The 13,457-nt window shown below is 52.3% G+C and overlaps 5 protein-coding genes across 5 annotated transcripts; 3 read left to right on the forward strand and 2 right to left on the reverse strand.

Annotated features, from left to right (window-relative positions):
- Positions 1 to 474: 474 nt before the first annotated feature.
- Positions 475 to 1,162, reverse strand: J4E87_007022 (uncharacterized protein; the record flags this gene model as incomplete). Its single annotated transcript, XM_049378621.1, has 2 exons — positions 475 to 892; positions 993 to 1,162. The coding sequence occupies 2 exons, from the start codon at positions 1,160 to 1,162 to the stop codon at positions 475 to 477; spliced, it is 588 nt and encodes a 195-aa protein (XP_049231642.1).
- Positions 1,163 to 1,562: 400 nt separating this feature from the next.
- Positions 1,563 to 3,579, forward strand: J4E87_007023 (uncharacterized protein; the record flags this gene model as incomplete). The annotated part of the gene is made up of 4 exons (XM_049378622.1): positions 1,563 to 1,579; positions 1,635 to 1,670; positions 1,723 to 1,954; positions 2,146 to 3,579. The coding sequence occupies 4 exons, from the start codon at positions 1,563 to 1,565 to the stop codon at positions 3,577 to 3,579; spliced, it is 1,719 nt and encodes a 572-aa protein (XP_049231643.1).
- Positions 3,580 to 4,239: 660 nt separating this feature from the next.
- J4E87_007024 (uncharacterized protein) lies at positions 4,240 to 4,645 on the reverse strand (the record flags this gene model as incomplete). Its single annotated transcript, XM_049378623.1, has 2 exons — positions 4,240 to 4,518; positions 4,583 to 4,645. The coding sequence occupies 2 exons, from the start codon at positions 4,643 to 4,645 to the stop codon at positions 4,240 to 4,242; spliced, it is 342 nt and encodes a 113-aa protein (XP_049231644.1).
- A 1,155-nt stretch (positions 4,646 to 5,800) lies between these two features.
- On the forward strand, positions 5,801 to 7,009 carry J4E87_007025 (uncharacterized protein; the record flags this gene model as incomplete). Its single annotated transcript, XM_049378624.1, has 1 exon — positions 5,801 to 7,009. The coding sequence occupies one exon, from the start codon at positions 5,801 to 5,803 to the stop codon at positions 7,007 to 7,009; it is 1,209 nt and encodes a 402-aa protein (XP_049231645.1).
- A 4,529-nt stretch (positions 7,010 to 11,538) lies between these two features.
- On the forward strand, positions 11,539 to 13,048 carry J4E87_007026 (uncharacterized protein; the record flags this gene model as incomplete). Its single annotated transcript, XM_049378625.1, has 5 exons — positions 11,539 to 11,731; positions 11,781 to 12,005; positions 12,073 to 12,390; positions 12,436 to 12,927; positions 13,038 to 13,048. 5 exons carry the CDS (start codon positions 11,539 to 11,541, stop codon positions 13,046 to 13,048), a joined length of 1,239 nt encoding a protein of 412 aa, XP_049231646.1.
- Positions 13,049 to 13,457: the final 409 nt, after the last annotated feature.

The raw sequence follows: 13,457 nt of genomic DNA on the forward strand, positions 1-13,457 counted from the left end.
CATGGAATGTATCTACCTGCCTTTGTAACGACGAAGCCACACTTTCTACTTGGTACTCGATGTTGCAATACGTACAGTGCAGGGCAAGGGGGAACGTTGTCGCTGTTATCGGTATCTACAGCGCTAAACGCATCCTGGAACCATTCCATGTATGCCTCTTCTGCACGCACCTATATCGGATTGGCGATTCGAATTTACACACCGCTTGCTGGGCCATCGGATGGTAGTTCTGTGTAGGATATTGTATGGGCACATTGGGTTGACATGATCAAGTTTCGCAACCGCTCTGGGCAAGTATCTGGACACTTGCCTAGAGCGGTTGCGAAACTTCATCATGTTGAACTACCATCCGATAACCAAGCAAGCGGTGAGGACATACATGGAACGTCTCCATCTCCCTTTTGACAACGACGGCGCCATGACTTCTACTTGTCACCCGATACTGGAATCTATATTTGAAACGAGCGGGGGCCATCACGCCCCATCCTTCTCCCACGGCTTCTTCCTCTTCGGCTTGCTAGCTTCCGTGCCCTGACCTTCTAGTACCGTCGGCGGGATCTCTTTGATGCCAGGCACGGGCTTTCCGCTTGTGATGAGCTCGACGATGTGGGCGAAGGAGGTGGGGTAGGGTGCTGGTGGTTCGGCTGTGGTTGTGGGTGGGGGCATGATGCCACTTGGCGAGCTGCTTGGAGGGAGGTCGCTGCTTGGGGGCAGATCAGTGGTTATGGGGAGGCTTGTTGTGGATGCGTTAGGTGTGGTGCCCGCTGGGAGCATCTCGTCTACGACGGAGGAGGCGAGGACGTTGTGCGGGGTTGGTGGTGTGGGTGGGGGGCGGTTGCGTGCGCTGCGGTAGGCTTTGTAGGCGTTGAAGTCGATGTTTTTGTTGTATTTTCTGGGGGGTTTTAGTAAACATCGTTCTTGAAACATAGACATCTCTCGCGTCCCAATTGGGTTGAAATAGATGTAGTGGTGAAGTCTCGAACAGAACGTACCTCGCATAGTAGAAACACCGCGCCCGTAATGCTAGTTCGGTCGTCTGTTCTGGCGTGCTGTTGCTGCCGATGATGGCCTGCAGACCGGCCTGAAACTCGATGTCATCGTCCCAGTTGTAGCGATCCAGGGCCTCGTAGATGTCGTTTAGCCCATCGTCGGTAACGCTCATAGCGGGGGATAGGGCAACCCGAGAGCCCTGGAAGAAAGTAAAGTTCGGAAGGGTGATACAATTCGCGACCTCAAGGGTCTAAAGTCCACAAGCTCATGGGTGACAAAGCATGGGTGCAGTTGCAACCCGACGAAGACTGCAACGGTGGTACGTGTGGGGTAAAGGCAGCCCGAGGTGCCAGGTGGATGAGCGAGGCTCCAAGCTTCCAGACTACGCCTCGCTAAACGTGCGCCAAGTTTCTGCAGCTTCAGCCCACGACCACGGAGCTCTCCAACCTTCTCTCACCCCTCACTCCTCCACCAACCACTTGCACCCTTCCCAACCATTTTCCCGCCTTCTTTTCTTGTTCATTGAGCTTCAATTCCTTCGATACCCGTTTTGATACCCACGTTACACAGCCATGTCCGAGTTCATCGGGTTAGTCGCAGCTCTCCAATTCGAGCTGGAGCTCCAGCTGACGTCGGACGCGTAGATCTCGCATTTCTCTCATCTCCAAGAGTGACATCCGGTGAGTCCTCCATCGCGTGAATGCATTGCGCGACGCGACTAACAGCCCCCAGCTATGTCGGTACCCTCGTCGAGATCAACTCAGAAGCCTCCACAGTCTCATTAGACAATGTGCGCTCCTTCGGCACAGAGGGCCGCAAGGGCGGCAAAGACGAGTACCCGCCGTCAGACGTCGTATACGAGCAAATTGTCTTCCGAGGCAGCGATGTGAAGGATCTGCGCATCGAAGAGCCTGTCAAGGAGAAGGCTCAGCCTGCCATGCCGCAGGACCCAGCCATCATCGGAGTAAGCCTACACAACCACCCTTTCTTTTCTTTTTCGATGATGTAAAATTTTCGGATGTAAATCATTTAAACCACCGAGAGCGCAAAACCGTGTGGATATCTTCCGTTGCCTTCCTTCTGAGATCCTTATACCCAAACTGCTTCTGTTACATACTTCACGAAGCCAAAGCTGACGCGACGCATGCGCCACAGGTACAACAACCCCAGTCGCGGCAAGAGGGCAGTCCACAAGATCTCGCCGGTCGTCAGCAACCACCGCCGAACTTTCCTCAGCCAGGTCAATTCCCTCCTGGCGGATACCCTCCGTTTGGTGGCCCTGGCGGCCCTGGTGCATATGGAAACAGATTCGGTCCTCCAGGTGGTTTCCCTGGTGGTCCTGGTGGCCCCGGTCCTTTCCCTGGAGGTCCACCAGGCGCGTTCGGCATGCCGCCGCCTCCATTCGGAGCGCCTCCTGGCTGGTTCCCTCCTGGTCACGGCTTCCAGCAGCCACCTGGTCCCTTTTCGCCCAACATGCCCATTGGCCCTCCCGGTCTGAACCAAAACCAACCTCCACAAGGGCCACGGGGTCCTCAGGGTCCTCAAGCAGGCAAGGACGAGAAGCCGGGTCAGGTCCAGCAACCGAAGGTAGCAGAGGCAGACGGTGCATCATCCAAGCCACAACCTAAGAACGGCGCGAAGGCATCACCGGCTGCAGCAGGCAAGCAGGCTCCCCCGCCACCAGTCGACTCGAAGCCAGATGTATCGGCTGCGTTGGCACCACCCCATCCCCAGAACGGCCAACCACCCGCGAAGGGTGCGCCTAGCGGACCCAAGGGTGGTCGAATCATTCCCGCTGTACCAATCCCAAGCCCGAGGGCGACGAAGGCGGCGCCTCAAGCACAGCAAGGTGCCGGCCCCTCTGCCGCTCCTGCGCAAATGCCCACCGCTGCCCAGCAACAAAACGCCACTCAACTAGCAACCGCTGCTGTCGCTGAGGCCATGGCCAAGCTCAACCTTCAAAACAAGGGTCAGGCACCAGGTCAACCGCAGGGTCAACCGCCTGTCTCGGACCCGATGAACAACTTGGCACAGCAGGTGCAAGGCATGCGCGAACAGCAAAACCGCCAGCACCAGCCTCGTCAACGAGGAACAGGTGAGTTCCGTGGTCGGGGCGGAAGAGGAGGACGAGGTGGTGCTCACCCTCAACACCCCAAGATGGAAGTGCCCACAACCGACTTTGATTTTGAGTCGTCCAACGCAAAGTTCAACAAGCAGGACCTGGTCAAGGAAGCCATCGCGTCTGGATCGCCGATGGGCGATGCCCCGGCAGTCCCTGCTGGCGAGGCCTCCACGGAGAAGGAAGAGGTCGTCATCCCCGGTGGATCCATGTACGACAAGAGTTCCTTCTTCGACAACATCTCGAGCGAGCTGAAGGACAGAGAAGAGGCTGCCACCCGCGGTCAAGAGTTCAGGAGCCAGGAGCGCCAGAAGAACATGGAGACCTTCGGCCAGGGTAGCGTCGATGGTTACCGGGGTGGTCGAGGACGTGGCCGTGGACGTGGACGTGGTCGGGGCTTTGGCTACCGCGGTCGTGGCGCACCCAGAGGTCGCGGCGGCGCTGAGTTTGGTGCCCAGCCTGCCGCTTAGTGGGCGGGAGGACCTGCCAATCCAAACTCATACCTCAGCCTCGAAGGCGTTGCGCTTTATTAGCATTTCCTTTTCGTCCATCTCTGCAGTCTTGTGCATAGCTTCCAGCACGGCGAGCGTCTTTTGTGTCTTTCCATCCACCCAAAGCCCTATGGGCACGACAGTTTTGCGTTTTCTGGGGTGGCATTTTATCTGATTTGCTCCGCTTTGTATTTGTAGATCTCCATCGTGGCGATGTGAAGCGGGAGTCAAAAGCTGGGAATATTAGGAGGTGTGGTATACAGGACAGGGCCTGAAGGCATACGTGCTATGACATGCAATGAAGATTATGAAGACTCACATCTGGTGTTTCGGTGTTTGTGCTATTTGATGTTGTCCTGACCTGGTATAGTGTGAAAGGTACTATGATTGCTCAACATGTGTTTCATTACTAATTTACTATACAACAGTTCTGACACCCACCGGTGTTCGCCTCGCCCATGACATCGCTAAATGAATCTATACCGTGAATAACAACCAATCCCATCCTCTGCTAATCCCATACGCGCACGATGTCCACATATCCGCCTGTACACAGTCCTCATACTCTCTTCATAACAGCACTTCGAACCCGCAAAGACCTATCCATTCTCTTCCCTCCTCCCTCCACTCCCTCACGCCTCAGTACCCACCAGAGCGCTTAATAGCATCTTTCTCCGCCTTATTACTCTTAGCCCAGGCCTTCATCCTCGCCGCCTTGTCCACCTTGTCTTGCGCCCTCTTATCCTTGTCCCTCTTCTTATCGTCGTCCTTCTTCTTCTTGTCATCTTGCTTGTTTTTTTCTTTAGCCAGGTTGATGCAGCGTCGGCATACATCTTCGCCCAGCCGGTCTACATTAGGCGGGTTGCTGCAGGGGCCTGCCGTTGCTGCGTTGGAGCACGGCTCGAGGGAGTGTCTTATCTGCAGAGGTAGAGGTACGAAGTCAGTATATGTCTCACACGCACTTCGTACGGTCAGAACTCACCTTCATGTAGGGCTTGTGCAATGGGCCACAGAATTTGCAGAGGGGACAGATTTCTAGGACCATTTGGCACATGGTTGGGGGGTGGGGTGGGGGGCTGGTTGGGGATGTGGTTGTGGTTGTGGTTGTGGTTGTGGTTGTAGGGGGTTCCAGTCCTGCTGATGTGTGCTATGAGGTATTCGAGATGCTTGCCGGATGGTGTTGAGAATGTGTTTGACTTGTAAGTGGTAAATATAGTATAGATATATCTATTCAAGGCTCTTGTGATGTAGTGTTTATGCAGACAAACTCTGGGGACAAATATAGCAGATATATATACGCATGAGGACTTCTTGACTATTCTCCGCTTGTGAGCTGATCAAATTCTGTAGTTGTGACCAGAATGCGAATGAGAAAGAAAGCAGCAGACAGGACAATGATGGTGTGCTGTTATGCTCACTGTGGTGGCCCTGTGTCACGAAGCGCGAAGGCGACAGGAGCTTGTGCAGCATTGTGATATAGGCTACTACAAACTTCAACTGTGCATAGCGGAATGATGAATATAGTGTAGATGAATCTGTACACGCTGTTATGTTGATTAATAGTCCAAATATTTGCTGGCGGTAAGAAAGATGCAGTGTTGTTGGATACTACCCACGCCCGCCGTGAACTCGAATTCCTTAATGGAAGTTCATTGTATACCAATCGAGCTTAGCAGTTGCATCAAATATGCGCGAGGTGGGCTTTTGGCACAACGCATACTACACTTCCTCTTGACACCTAAAGTACCACGCAACGTCATTTCAATCGGATCATCACGAGATCAGGGAGAACACAACAATACTTGCCCTTGACTCGCGTGTGCTTGGTTTATTGAAGGGTATTACCCAGGGTCCTCTGTCATCCCGTGTTTCTATGGAGATCCACAATTGACTATCTGCCCAGCCACTCAGGGCTCGCGCAACTCGTATAGAAGGTGATTGCTCTGGTGTAGGCTGCTGGTGACGTATGAGTTCTACTCCGAGTAACGTGGACCCACAGTAAGATTGTAAACCAGGGTCCAGTCATTCATTGGAGTCTGAGTGGCGCCTTCCACTCTCTCACTAGCCTACTTGAGTAGCACTTTGAGTAACTGCCTTCGCAGAGCTTCCGACATACCATCTTCGCAACTTCCGCAAAGTCTCTGTCGTCAGTCACTGCCGGTGGTATCTCATCAAAGCAACACATTGAGAAACCTCTGCCATGGACGTCGACATGACATCCCCAGCTCCTGCAGCCATCCCCGACACCACCCTCCTCGATCAATTCACCTCAAAACCTCGACGCGCTGACATTTATACTTACGCGACATCAATCCACATCAAGTCCAAAGCCCAAGCCACAGCCTTTGCGCGCACAATCCACACGCAGCCTCCAGATCGCACCCTCGCCATCTGGATCAACAGCAGCGTCAGCGGTGACCTGCGCAACGAACCCTGCGCTGTCGCAATCGGCTACAACTCACCTAAAACTTCTGCCTGGACAGCCCAAGTCACCATCGCACACTACACCAGCGCAAACGAAGCCATCCTCTTATCTATCGGCGAAGCCCTCCGCATCGCAGCAACCCCAACGACGACCGAGCACATCGACCGCGTGCTCGTCTTCTCAGATGTGCAGCGCGTTCTGAAGAGTATGAGGATGGGCCATCCGTTCGGGTTGGTGAGGGATAGATGGCTTGTCGACGATATACCCCATCTCACCAAGCAACTAGCCGAGAAGAGCGTCGAAGTGGAGTTCCACTGGATTCCTGCGAGTCCCATGATGGAACCCCAGCAACGCATACGTCAGACTTCGCAGCGGTTCAAGAAGCTTGCTTTGGCTGAATATCCTGCGGAGTTACTGGATCGGAGCGTTAGTTTTCCGCCGGTGAGACTGGACGGGGAACTCGTCACGGGAGGTGCGGGAGAAGATTTCGTGGGTGGTTGGCTGTGTGCTGCGTTCAAGGACGTAAAGGTTCTGCCGCGAAGAGAGCTGAGCCGTGACCTGAGAGTTCAGGCCAGACAGGCTATTAACCAGAGGAGGAAGGAGAGGAAAGAGAAGGCCAGAGCGAGGAGGATAAAAGATAAGACGGAGAGGGAGATTAGGAAGATTGAGAAGGAGATGAGGAAGTTGGTGCGTAAGAATGGAATGAAAGTAGAGGAGCAGGAAGTGCTGGGTTTGGCGTGTGACGATGAGATGAAAGTGGAGGAGCAGGAAGTTATGGACTTGGCAGATGACAGTGAGATGAAGGTTGAGGGGCATGAGATGCTTGATTTGGCGTATGATAGTGAGATGAAAGCGGAGGAGGGGGAAGTGCTGGGCTTGGCAGATAAGAGCGTGGCGACTACATACGAGCTTGTGGGAAAGATTGAGGAGCAGGAGAGGCAATGTATGCTCGTGGAGGAGTTTGAGAATATGGATTTGGTTTGATGGTACAGTGGTTTGAGGAGCTTCTTTCTCCATGTATGCAGTCAATTCGGACTAGCTAGCAAGTTCATTCCGGTCTCTTATCCCTCCCGTAGACCAGATCTTCTGCTAGCATCGATAGTGCTTTGACAGCATTCCGAGCTTTCTTCATATCTTCAATCTCCGTGACCGTGTGCCAATGACGTCTCTCCCTGGCCGCTCACCAGATGGGTCGATCGAAATACTGAAGGTCAATCGCTTCTGCCGGAACAGCTACAACGTAGTCTTCGCCATTTGTACTCCGAGTCCAGCCACATCTATAGAAGTACCGTGGCCACATATGCCCATTTTCATCGCGTGTAGGCCTCTTGACTCCTGCCATATAGTCCGGTGACAAGAGTATGGTGTTGATCTTGGACCCATGCTTGGCGAAGTAACGAAAGATCTCTGTGGCAAACTTTTGCATCATTACCTGCGATGTATACACATACTCCTCTGGAAGTCCGATACGTTCTGAGAAGTTTGGGATCGGCACTGTTTCGCAATTGATGAAAGGGGTTGTCGAGATTCGCAATGTCCTGAGACTCCGATGTTTCGCGATACATTCCTTTGTTTTACGTTAACAGTGATCTCTTCTCTTGAGGCGCTTGCATACCAAGGATTCGGAGAATGAAGAGACTTCATCAAAATCAGGATCTGCTTCATCTTGCGCGGGTAGTTTGAACTTGGCGGCTAGAAACCGGACAGAACCCAGGCTAATCGGAGGGAAATTGATCGCTAGATCTTCTAGATTTGGCAATTGGTTAAGTATCTTACCAAGTTCAGAGCTGGAGTAGTGTGGTGGTGGTCCTGATTGGGATGAAGCTACCAAAGAAAGATGCCGCAACGAAGCTTCATGTCGAGCTAGACAGGGTACGCTGATCGCACAACCTGACCCCACGTCCAAACAGATCTTTTGCAACGCAGAAGCAGATTTCACCACAGCTTCAATTGCTTGTGTATCCATGGGACCTGGCTTGTGATACACTGATAGCTCCAATGTGCTCAAGACTGCGGCGTGTGGAACCGCGGCAACTAGAGCCGTAAGAAACGTCCCGAAATTCGTGCACTGGCTGATAGATAGCACATGAAGACGAGAGAAGTCGATATAAGCAAAGATGGATGCGGGGTATGTTCTGAGGTTCAAACCTTTCAGTTGAAGCTTCAGCAGCTCCGGAGTCTTGAAAGTTTCTCCATTTGTGTACGGCCCTCCGAACGCGTCGTGCTTACTCAAGGGGTCGTGGAGAAGAGGCAGGATACCAGATTCGCATGCGAGACACAATGACCTCAGTCTCGGTGTGTTTTTGAGAAGAAAGGCGCTGTGCTTGTACCGGTTCTCGTCGCTTGCGAGCAGAGTTATCCGCAGCTTTTGAATATTGCGCAGCGTGGGTGTGACCCAGGATCCATGTGTCGTAAGGCTAGTGCCAAGAGATAAGTTCCCGGTGGAGAGAATGGTCCGAAGACAAAGTGTTTGAAGTGTTTGCTGGGATTGTAGGATGCTCAGTAGCGTAGGCAAGTTGGTGCTCATATTGAACTTGATACCAACAAGACAATTTCTTGTGAGCGCACCAAGAATGAGTTTGAAGGCGACCCCAAATTCGGAACCTGGTTCGAGCTCCACGCCGCCCCTCACGTCGGTTTGAATCGAGATATAGCGCACGTGGGCTAGCACTCTGTTATCTGGGCTCAGTAAACAAGCCAACTCTCCTGGTAAGTTGGCGGCGGATCTTAGAAGAAGAGTTTTCCAGAGCATGGGCCTAGACGCACAAAATTAGTATATCTCTCACATAAATTTCCGAACAGTCGGGACTTACCCCATTATGTCTCTCCATTCGCGGCTAACAAGGCAAACCGTCTTTCTGTAACGGTTTTGACGGATGTAGGCGAAGATGGCGGCCTTCATCTCAGTCGGGAGGTCGGAAAATGTGGCTGAGACGCCAGGGCCGGCCATCGCGAGCGAACGGAGGCGCTAGGCGCGACGATTTGTTCGGAGTGTGGGTTACTTAGAAGGGTGTTGGAGGAGACCTCAGATTGCTTGCTCTTTCCAGTCGAGTGGGTCGCGTATATGGGCGCTAGTCCCAATTAGGCTACACTCTGAACCAAATGTAGCCTGATGGTCTTCGGGAAGGATAATCGCTTTCACTTGCCATGTATCGCGTTGCTGCATACACTGTATTGTAATCTAACAAACGTATCGTAACCAAGACCATGTACTCTTCTAATGGAGCTGTTGCATCCAGATCTGTGCATTGCTTCGAACTTCATTAGGTACTATTCATGCTGCTCTCTGCTCTCTTCCCATTCTACCGCAACCACACAACGTGCTCTCTGCCATTCCACAGGTGGAAAAATATTGGCGACATTATTGTGTGCGACACGGATAGGCTCGTAGTGAATGTGGTTGTTCATCGCAGTTTTGTTCTTGGGTGAATTCCCCGGCTACTCATGAGTGACGACTAGTCCACCCAGCCGACGATGTCAGCGGAGAGGATAGGAGACGCGACTTTCGCTTCGTACTAGCCTTTATAGCTACCCAAAGGAGCGTTGCTGCTGCAGCCACGATGAACTGTTCGTTCGTTCGATCCTCTCCATCCAGTCCTTTTGTCCTAACTCGTTGATCAAGAGGAGGAATGAATAAAGTACGCCTTTGAATTAGACTGCGGTCTAGTCCTTCGGGCAGTTCATTAAGATGGTACTTTGGTATACGGTATGATTGCGATAGCTTTGATATTGTTCGCTGGAGTGATGCGGATCTGGCGCATCACCGCAGTACCGTGGTCGTCGGTGGGGCTGATGATTCGGATCAAGAGGAGGCTGTCCAAAGATCGAGAGACTACACAGAGGTTCTTGGAGATGCGATAATTCACTCTTTCGTTGAGCGTCTCCTCGCATAGAAATCATGTGAAATGCGGGAGGTGTGGTTGGCTCGTCTTCTCTGGGTCGCCTCTGGGACATCGCAGATGTGCAGAACGACATCTGGAGGAGGTTAGAGAGAATTGGGATAAGAGTGAGAAGATCAAGGGCGACCGAGCTTGACACCCTTGCTCGACGGCGAAGTATTTTCTTCCAGCTGCCAGTCCGATGTCTGGAGGGGGTAGAGTGTTTCCATTATGGACAAGCTCACGGTCGTCCTTAGAGCCGGGGCAGGAGGCTTTGGCACCTGCGATCTCTCCTTCCCGTCGTCCCCGTTGGGTACAGCCGGCGAGCGATGAGGATACGTCCCACTAGGGGTAGAGGGTACTTGAGACGGATGAATATCGAATACGAAGGAACGCTGCGTGGCACTTCCCAGACAATATAATGGGTAGAGAAGCTTGGTAGAAGTGGGAAAGTGGATAGAAGTGGGAAAGTGGTTTGCTGTTACCTTTAGGTGCTGTTCGATACATCAGGCCGCGACGGCAAGGGCCGACCTCGCCCCTTCGCTCAACAAGATATCCACCCACGCCTTCTCCACTTCTCAACGTTTGTCTCTACCGACTCAACATCAGCCTCGTATCTGCGCTACCTCGGGTCCATCGAACTGCTCGGTAAAGACGACACAGCCTTATCGCATGGGCAGTCTGCGGGTCGCTTCGGCGACGAGCTTGGCCATAGAGTGCGCCTTTAACTCAGACTGCGGTCTGGTCCTGGGTCGGATTGGTCATTCATCGCAAGGGCGATACGTACGCCTACAACGTGTCGCATGCTAACACCATGATTGCGATTCGATCGCTTCCCAGCCTCAATCCCGTTCCACGGTACTGCAACAACCAACGCGCGACGAACCATTCACGTTCCCTGCAATCCATACATCTCTGACGAGATTGGTCGGTATTTCCAAATGATAACCGTCATGAGAGCAAGTAAGTTTGGGCTTTGGCTTCAGCTGATTTGCAGAAATCTCAACCAAAAACCCCATCCATCCCTTGCTTACGCTAGTATTTATATGCTGATTTGGAAATATTATAAGACGACTCGCTTCCACCAGTAGAACTCTAAACAGTTCACTCCGAATCTTCTCCAAACATTTCCACCAGCTTTCCATTCGAAAATGAAGTGGTCTATTATTCATTTCCTGGCTTTCCTGGCTTTCTTGGCCACCTACATTCATGCCGCGCCAGTCGGCACCGAAGCGGCTGCTCCCAAGCCAGTAGCCGAGCGCTATTACGATGACCAATGCAAAAGTACGTACTCGTCCCTTCATCATACCATCGTAGATCCACGCAAACGCTGACTTGGGCTTCACAGGTTGGCAGCGCGCAGCTATTCAAAAGGCACGAGGTCAGTGCGTGGAACTAGCATCGCACGCTGCCGAAGCCGCATATGAAGACTCCAGGTTCCCGGCCTACTTCCACTCGGATTCGTCAGAAATCAGAGAGTATGTTGCTTCCCGTTTCCACGCAATAGCAAAGGAATGCACCAAGCCACGCCTGGGTTACCACTGTTCTTGGAATTCCGACCAGTGTAAGGCCGGTGAAGTGGCATTCTATACGGGTGTGGGCAGCTTTGTGACGATCTGCCCTTCCTTCTATGGCATGCCGCTAGTGAACAGGGAAGGCATAAACGGGGACCAGGGCACTGTACTTCTACACGAGTTAACGCACAGTCCTGCGATATATTATCCTGGCACGCTCGATTTGGCTTATGGCTTCCATAACACGACGGAGCGAGTAAAGACGACCGAGGCGGCGCTGAACAATGCAGATTCTTTCGTGATGTTCGCACAGGGTAAGCTCATATGCCCACACCGTATCGACTATGCTAACTGTGCGAATAGACATGCTTTACAACTCCTACTCATTAAATGGGCAAGTAGTGGATTGTTTCCCTGATCCATCTCAATGCCAGGCGATTGGCGTTCAGCTCACTGCCGCGGGTAACTCCGCCATCAAGGTCGTAGTGACGAACAACGGCGATACGGCTTTGAACCTTCTCAGGAGAGCCACTCTCTTCGATGAGAAGCTACCCGTCGAGCGCATCTCGATGTTCGCTAGCAACAGTTGTAAGTTCTACTTAGACCTTCCAAATCTAACGCGACTGAAGACAAACTAATACTGACCTACATCTAGCTATCAAGGTTCCTTTCGAAGGCATCAGCGGGGTTCACCTTGATACCGACAACCTATCCACAGACGACTTCCTTGTTCTTGGAGCTGGAGACAAGAAAGAGTTGACGATTGAAGCTGCCTCTCTACACGATCTCAGCAACGGCGGAAGCTTCGATGTGTTCGCAAACGGCATGCTGCAATACGCCAACACCAACTCGACCGAGCTTATTGGCCATCTCGAATACAGCTCCAACAAGCTCAGCATCACTGTCAACGGTACCGAAGCGGCTACTCACAAGCCAGTAGCCGAACGTTGGGCCGATCCCTACTTTTGCCGACGTACGTACTCCTTTCCATCACAGACTCGCACAAACGCTGACGCAGGCTTCATAGCTTTCATGAATGATCAAATCGCCGAGGCACAAAAGAATTGTCAAAAGCTAGCATTGGGAGCTGCAGCTGCAGCTCGAGCCGGCCACCGCCATCTCGAAACCTTCTTCCACTCGCGAACACAAGCTACGAAAGATGCGGTTTCTGCCCGATACACCGCAATAGCGCAAGAATGCGCTAATCCTAGTGCAAGCTTGAATCTCTACTGTCATGACCGTATCGGCAATTGTAACGGTAATCTTGCATACTACGCCCGGCTTGGTCTCGGCATCACGTTCTGCGCTGATTACTGGGACCTGCCGGCAGTAGCGAAAGGGCAATGTTCAGCCAAGGATCAGGGCACTGTACTTCTGCACGAGATGACGCATTCTTCAGAGGTGTATAGCCCTGGTACCAAGGACTGGGCTTATGACTACTGGCCTTCCGTTAAGCTGTCTTCCAGGAAGGCACTGAACAACGCAGATTCGTTCAAGCTGTTTGCAAACCGTAAGCTGATGCCCTCACGACGTATACACTATACTAACTATACTGGCAGATGTTCGTTGGGGCTGCTAATCGCGGAGACCGCCGATGGTTTTGAGACTTCATATGCGCAGCCGAGTCTTAAACACTGGCGCTGGGGAAGATGTAGACGCCCGCGTTATGCAAGATTAGGATGTCTATCTCGCCTGGACATATTGTTTGCGACATGTCAGACTACGAGGGGACGCCTAGTACTTCTCTCAGTGGATTGAAGGCGTTTACGACTCTTGTTTCCATTACCAATACACTAGACACCAGCCTTCCACCTATAGGTACCTAATCCTATCATTGTCTTAAACGCGCAAGATCTTGGTTACTTAGGCATCGCACCCTCGTACTTCTTGCTCTTCTTGCTTTGCTAGATTAACAGCCGCGTGCCGCCTTCTTATCTATCTCTCGACCTTTGCAAGCATGCGAGAAGCCTTGCCCTGGCTAAACTACGAACAATGAACATGAGTGTCCAAGACGAAAGTGACTTCCCAATCATGTCTAAC

This window comes from Alternaria ethzedia, assembly GCF_023757985.1.
Source record: "Alternaria ethzedia strain BMP 0044 chromosome Unknown scaffold_18, whole genome shotgun sequence".
Classification (NCBI taxonomy): Eukaryota; Fungi; Ascomycota; class Dothideomycetes; order Pleosporales; family Pleosporaceae; genus Alternaria; species Alternaria ethzedia.